At 36.8% G+C, this 7500-nt stretch overlaps 2 protein-coding genes across 2 annotated transcripts; both read right to left on the reverse strand.

Annotated features, from left to right (window-relative positions):
• Nucleotides 1-1643: 1643 nt before the first annotated feature.
• Nucleotides 1644-2164, reverse strand: LOC119571767. Its single transcript, XM_037918918.1, has one exon. The coding sequence runs from the start codon at nucleotides 2001-2003 to the stop codon at nucleotides 1644-1646; it is 360 nt and encodes a 119-aa protein (XP_037774846.1). The 5' UTR covers nucleotides 2004-2164.
• A 393-nt stretch (nucleotides 2165-2557) lies between these two features.
• On the reverse strand, nucleotides 2558-4197 carry LOC119571768 (uncharacterized protein K02A2.6-like). The gene is made up of 2 exons (XM_037918919.1): nucleotides 4095-4197; nucleotides 2558-3861 (listed from the first exon to the last, which is right to left on the reverse strand). Exons 1-2 carry the CDS (start codon nucleotides 4195-4197, stop codon nucleotides 2558-2560), a joined length of 1407 nt encoding a protein of 468 aa, XP_037774847.1.
• Nucleotides 4198-7500: the final 3303 nt, after the last annotated feature.

Genomic DNA, 7500 nt, shown 5'->3' on the forward strand with positions numbered 1-7500 from the left:
ATAATATACAAAAATATATGAGAGGTAAGACGATATGTAATATACTATTATATATATATATATATATATATATATATATATATATATTATATATATCATATATTATAGTATATATGATATATATATTATATATATATATATATATATATATATTATATATATATATATATAAGAATAAATGTATACACACACACAGGCAAACAAATGCAAACATGTATTTGTTTATATTAATAAACATATGAAATTATTTATATTTGCCCGTGTATACATATATGTAGATATAAACACACACACACACACACACAAACTCACACACACACACACACTCTCACACACACACATATATATATATCTATATATATATATATATATATATATATATATATATATATATATATATATATTGTTACGGCTGGTATGTCACTGAGAGAATTCAGGGGAAGAGCAGCTCCGCTGAACTCTAATTCTCCCAATGCGGTAGCCAGAATTATAGACGATAAGTCAAATGGCCTGATATGAATTGCTAAATACCACGTAACAACAATCCTTGCGTTAAAAGTACTAATTGTGATTATCTAGTTTCTTCTTGTTTATTCACTGTTCATTCCATATTAAATGGTCATTAATTAGGTTAGCATAATATCATTAAATGTTAATTAATTTTATGAGGTCTTCCATTGATGTATTTATCATTCATTATTGATAAGGTACTTTCATTATTGCATTTTGTATTGCCTTTCCTTTTTTATAATAAATGTATTAAAGTTTTCTTCAATTATTAATTAATATTGATTGTCACAGATTTGGTAAAATACATAACTCATGATCACAATATTTTTATTTAATTCCTTCACCAACAAACACCAACAAAAAAACACAAAACACGAGACACGAGAAAATACTACCTATGCGATATATTACTGTTTAGTAATATATCGCCCTAATCCCTAACAAAGTATTACAAACCTTAAAAAAAAAAATAAAAGAAACAGCAGCCGGCAGAGAGGTCTCGCCCAGGCCTATGGCAAAGGAGGAGTGACCGAGGCAATTCTGCCAAGAACACAGGTAGCGCTCAAGATGGAGATGGGGGGGGGGGGGCGAACGCTACTGCAGGAACTGCCTAGTTCAATGCTTTGCTTTCGCCCTTTACTTAATTATTGATTTTATTTAATACCCCTCCCCGCAAGAAAAAAAAAAACTTTTTCCCGCACGGGAAAAAGTTTCACTATCTAGTCTACAGTCAAACAGCTTGTTTACATAGACAGGCGACAGTAGCGTACTACTCTGTCCTCTGTCCTTCCCAGTGTCGAGTCAGCGGCCACTGTGTGCAGATCACCTACGATCTTGAGAGTGCGTCCGCAAGGATATTGTGTCTGCCACTAATATGGAAGATTTTTATATTGAATGCTGTAATGTTAGTGCCCACCTTAACACTCGCATGTTTCTAAACTTCACATTTTCAATAAACGTTAACGGAACTTGGTAGTAGCCCTGGAGAAGATCCAGTTTCGTCAGGTAGCGTGCCTTCCCCAAATCATCAATAATGTCATCCATCCTCGGGAGGGGAAACGAGTCCGCCACAGTTACCGCATTCACCTTCCTGTAGTCCACACACAGACGGTAAGTACCGCTACTCTTGGGAACTAGCACCACGGGTGATGCCAGGGGCTAAGGCTGGGAATGATGATCCCCTGTTCTTTCAGACGTTGAACCTCTGCCTGTAGGAATGCCCTCTTCTCTGCATTGAGGCGATAGGGAGCTTGGCGTACTGGTTGAGCATCCCTAGTCTCAACATCGTGTTCCAGCAATGGGCAAAGACGAGGTACATCACTGAATAGTTTACCATACTCCTGTAGAAGAGAACCAATGTTTGCTGCTTGGGCAGCAGAAAGATGTTTAAGTTTATCATCAAGTTTAGCTAAGATAACTGAGTTGGTGAGATTAAGTTCTACCATAGAAATGATTTCATTATGTTCACTACTGACGTTAGAAGGTACAACCATGGAAACCTCTTACATTTTCCATATTTTCTTTCAAATCACCCCGTTCATAGTACATTTTCAGGAGGTTCACATGTACATGACGTTGTTTCTTACGTCTCTTAGGGGTTTCAATTACATAATTAACATCACTAGTTCGTTTTAAAATACGGAATGGACCCGCATATCGATGTGAAGAGGCTGGTTAGCAAGAGGTAGCAAGGCCAAAACTAAATCACCCTTATTAAAGCTTCTTTCCTCAGTATTATGTACTTTATCAAACTGTTCTTTCATTTTAGCCTGAGCTTTACTCAAATGATTATGGGCTATTGAAATAGCCGTTTGTAATCTATGTTTAAATTTATTCACATAAGCAGCCATAGGAATTTCTTCCTCCTCATTTAACCAACACTCCTTTAAGACTTTCAGTGGTCCACGCACTTCATGGCCGTAAATTAATTGAAATGGTGAATACCCTAAACTCTCTTGAACACTGTCCCTCACCGAAAATAGAAGCAAATCTATTCCTTCGTCCCACTCAAAACCAGTCTCTAAACAAAAGGCTTTAATCATTGTCTTTAGAGTATAGTGAAACCTTCAAGTACCCCTTGACTCTGAGGATGATATACGCTGGATCTGCACTGCTGTATACCCAAGGACTTCATGACTTGGTCATACAGTCTGGACGTAAAATTTGACCCTTGATCTGACTGTACTACGGTAGGCAGACCCACCTGGGTGAAAAACTTTATCAAGGCTTTCACAACATTCTTAGTAGTAATGCGTCTGAGGGGAAAAGCTTCAGGATATCTGGTGGCCACATCAATTATAGTTAACAGGAACTTGTTACCCCGTTTAGTCTTTGGAAGGGGGCCTACACAGTCAATAACCACTTTACTGAAGGGCTCTCTTAACACTGGGATAGGTTGCAAGGGATATGGTTTGATGCCAGCTCCTGGTTTACCCTTTACTTGACAGATATGGCACGATGGCAACTCCTTCGGCCAATAAAAATGAGCTAAAATCTTGTAATAAGTTTTCTTGACTCCCAAATGACCACTAATGTCATGTGCAATGTTCAAAACATCAATCTGAAGGGACTTGGGAATTACAATCTGATGTACAGTCTTACTTGTATCGTCTGCAGATATATTATAGGGCTTATATTTACGCATAAGAACGCCTGACTGGAGATAGTAGCACGTATGGGAATTTTCAAGTTCACTTATTTCGGTAAGCCTATCATAAAATACTTTCAAATCGGGATCTTTAGTTTGTTCTTCAATTAGTTTTTCTTTAGTAACTGGAGTGCCTTTGAAATTCACTATATCAGATTTATCAGATGTACATTTACTTGAAACTTTAGCAGAGGAATCGAAAAAATCAGCTAGAGTAAATTCCTCAGTAATTACATCACAAGGGCTCTCATCTGACAATGTAGTACCGGTTGTAAGCGCTTCGATAGGAGGGGAGGTTCTACGACTTGCACTCCGGGTGACAGCACACGCAGGGAAGAGGTCGGGATACTCCCTCTCTAAATCTACAGTGTTGTTTTCTTTCGCGGGAAAAAGTGAAACCACAGGGCAAGGCCACACCTTATCACCAACGAGATCATTACCCATAAGAAATGAAATGCCATCACTTGGTATCCTATCAACAACACCTAACCTTACATAACCGGATATTAAATCAGATTTGAGGTAAACTTCACAAATGGGTATGCTCTTGGACCCTATCAATCCATTGATAATTACCATCTCTCCAGTGTAACAATCAGGGTTAGGAACAGCCTCTTTGAGCACCAATGATATATCTGCAGCCGAGTCCCGTAGTATAGTGACTGGGGAAGAAGACGTGCACGATTCATCAGCACTAATAAATCCTGTAGAACAAAGGGTTTAAATGAAGGAGTCACATTTGCAGATTCTGTCATGGAAAAGGGAGAAAGGCCCAGATCAGCTTATCCCATGATATTTAGATGCAACCTCTTCTTATTATTAGCATTTATGTGAAAAATGCGTTTGTTATGGTCAGAACGCTTATTTGCCAACTTAAAACAGTCATTCATGACATGACCATGTTTCTTTCAATAACGGCAAAAAGAAAGATTCTCACCGCGAGAGGCAATATTCCTACTCTCACCACCTGTTTCTGACGAGTTTGCATTTACAGTCCTGTGGGTATCTGGCAGGTCAGTCCTCCTGGTACTATACTCCATCCTCTTACTATTATACTGGTTTGACGGGAATGAAGGTTCATTAGATCTGCAATAGTAGTTAGGATTAGTGAGAGCGAAATGATCGGCGGCACTACCGACCTCGGCTAATGTGCGCAGACCACGCTCGTCAATGTGAGAGCGAACCTTTACAGGCATGCACTTCTTTATATCTTCGAGTATAAAGAGTTCTAATAATTTATCGTACTCGAGTGCATCAAGTTCACTCTCGACCCACTTTTTACACAATAGTTGCTTTTGGCGGATAAATTCAACAAAAGTTTGTTTACCATCTTTACGACAATTTCGAAAATCTTGTCTATAAGCCTCTGGTACCTTTTTATAAACATTTAACACAGCCTCTTTTACAACATAATAATTCTGTGATTGTACCAAATCCAGAGCTGAGAAAACCTCTTGTGCTCTGCCAACAAATGCGCTATGTACAAGTAATACCCACTTATCTTCGGGCCAACCATGCAAGGCAGCAACACGTTCAAAATGAATAAAAAAATACTCTGGTTCGGTTTCATTGAATTTAGGAACAAATTTGATTGCATCCTCTACACGAAAATGAGGATAACGTTCCTGATTGGGTCTCTGCATGAGACGCATCCGCTCATTCTCTGCCTTAAACATCTCCAAGTCTAATTTACGGCTCTCCAGGTCATACTGGCGGGCCATCGTGACATCACGAGGACACAAGAGCTCTAAATCATCCGCACTCAGTACATTGTGTTCTAACAAATAGTCACTAATGTACGAATTTCATCCTTCCGCAAGGATGACCGAATAGGGATGCAATAGTGAGCGGCTAACTCACTCCACTGGGCTTTAGTGAGACCGACCAGCGCTTCGGCTGATGGATTATCAACGAAACTTTCAACACTGAACATAATGAATCACCAAGAAGAAAAACAGGCGAAAATAAGCTAGCTAACTAGATAGGATGTACTAAACGCGTGATCAATTGCAAAACCTGTTTCAAATCACAAAGAAAAGTACAAAAAAGTAAACACAAAGAACAGCAAAATACCATAAATGGTCACCAAGCAAACAACAAAAGTCAAGTTACAATCTAAACAAAGACTATTGTTTATAAAACCAAAGATCACCGAAACGCACCGACTGCACAATTAAGTGACCCGGTGTCTTAATGACCAAAATGCACGAGACGTGCGTCAATTGCAATAAAAAAACTATACCCACGGGAACATGCGTTACAACGGCTAAGTAAATACACATTAAAAGTGCAACACAAGGGAATCACATGTTACAAATGGCAAAACAAATTATTAACAAAATGCTAATTGACATTTCGCACATATCCCGGTCAGGCCCCCACTTGTTACGGCTGGTATGTCACTGAGAGAATTCAGGGGAAGAGCAGCTCCGCTGAACTCTAATTCTCCCAATGCGGTAGCCAGAATTATAGACGATAAGTCAAATGGCCTGATATGAATTGCTAAATACCACGTAACAACAATCCTTGCGTTAAAAGTACTAATTGTGATTATCTAGTTTCTTCTTGTTCATTCACTGTTCATTCCATATTAAATGGTCATTAATTAGGTTAGCATAATATCATTAAATGTTAATTAATTTTATGAGGTCTTCCATTGATGTATTTATCATTCATTATTGATAAGGTACTTTCATTATTGCATTTTGTATTGCCTTTCCTTTTTTATAATAAATGTATTAAAGTTTTCTTCAATTATTAATTAATATTGATTGTCACAGATTTGGTAAAATACATAACTCATGATCACAATATTTTTATTTAATTCCTTCACCAACAAACACCAACAAAAAACACAAGACACGAGACACGAGAAAATACTACCTATGCGATATATTACTGTTTAGTAATATATCGCCCTAATCCCTAACAAAGTATTACAAACCTTAAAAAAAAAAAAAAAAAAAAAGTATTACAAACCTGGCAGAGAGGTCTCGCCCAGGCCTATGGCAAAGGAGGAGTGACCGAGGCAATTCTGCAAGGAAACACAGGTAGCGCTCACGACGGAGATGGGGGGGGGGGGCGAACGCTACTGCAGGAACTGCCTAGTTCAATGCTTTGCTTTCGCCCTTTACTTAATTATTGATTTTACTCTAATAATATATATATATATTAGGTTACCTTACGTTTCAAAAAGCAAGGATCCATTTAGGTTTAAGTTTATGCTATATTCAGGTGAGGTTTAGGTTAGGTTTAGGATAGGTTTGGGTTAGGTTTAGGTTAGGTTTAAGATAGGTTTGGGTTAGGTTACGTTTAGGTTAGGTTTGGGTTAGGTTGCGGTTAAGTTTCGTTAAGTTGCGTTTAGGTTTTTGTTAGGTTTAGTTTAGGTTTGGGTTAGGTTTGGGTTAGGTTTAGGTTAGGTTTGGGTTAGGTTTGGGTTAGGTTTAGGTTAGGTTTGGGTTAGGTTTGGGTTAGGTTTAGGTTAGGTTTGGGTTAGGTTTAGGTTAGGTTTGGTTTAGGTTTGGGCTAGGTTTGGGTTAGGTTTAGGTTAGGTTTGGTTTAGGTTTGGGTTAGGTTTGCGTAAGGTTTGGGTTAGGTTTTAGGTTAGGTTTGGGTTAGGTTTGGGTTAGGTTTGGTTTAGGTTTAGGTTAGGTTTAGGTTAGGTTTGGGTTTGATTTGGTTTAGCTTTAGGTTAGGTTTGGGTTAGGTTTGGGTTAGGTTTTGGTTAGATTTTGGTTAGGTTTATGTTAGGTTTGGATTTGGTTTGGGTTAGGTTTAGGTTAGGTTTTGGTTAGGTTTGGGTTAGGTTTCGTTTAGGTTTAGAATAGGTTTTGGTTAGGTTTGGGTTAGTTTTAGCTTATGTTTAGGTTAGGTTTGGATTAGGTTTGGTTAGAAATAAAAACACAAACACACGCACATACACACAGGCAGAGGGAAAAAGTGAGATATACATGCATGTATATGATTGTATTTACATATATATATATATATATATATATATATAATTATATATATATACTTATATTTATATATATATACATTTTTACGAACATTATATATATATATATATATATATATATATATATATATATATTTATATATATATATATATATATATATATATATATATATGTATTTTATATATACATACATATATATGAATATCATATATATATATACATACATATATATATATATATATATATATATATATATATATATATATATATATGAATGTATGTATACACACATAGAGGCAAACACATGCAAACATGTATTTGTTTACATCAATAAACGTGAAATTATTTATATTTTCCCGTATATACATATATGTAGATATAAAC

This window comes from Penaeus monodon, unplaced genomic scaffold, assembly GCF_015228065.2.
Source record: "Penaeus monodon isolate SGIC_2016 unplaced genomic scaffold, NSTDA_Pmon_1 PmonScaffold_79, whole genome shotgun sequence".
NCBI classification, from domain to species: domain Eukaryota; kingdom Metazoa; phylum Arthropoda; class Malacostraca; order Decapoda; family Penaeidae; genus Penaeus; species Penaeus monodon.

What these genes read in the sequence shown, in the direction of transcription:
- LOC119571767 (XM_037918918.1), bottom strand. Translation starts at nt 2,003, where the DNA reads ATGGTTGTACCTTCTAACGTCAGTAGTGAACATAATGAAATCATTTCT.
- LOC119571768 (XM_037918919.1), bottom strand. Translation starts at nt 4,197, where the DNA reads ATGGAGTATAGTACCAGGAGGACTGACCTGCCAGATACCCACAGGACT. An exon ending in TAGGAATATTGCCTCTCGCG is followed by an intron (nt 3,862 to 4,094) that starts GTGAGAATCTTT and finishes TTTGTTCTACAG; the next exon opens with GATTTATTAGTGCTGATGAA.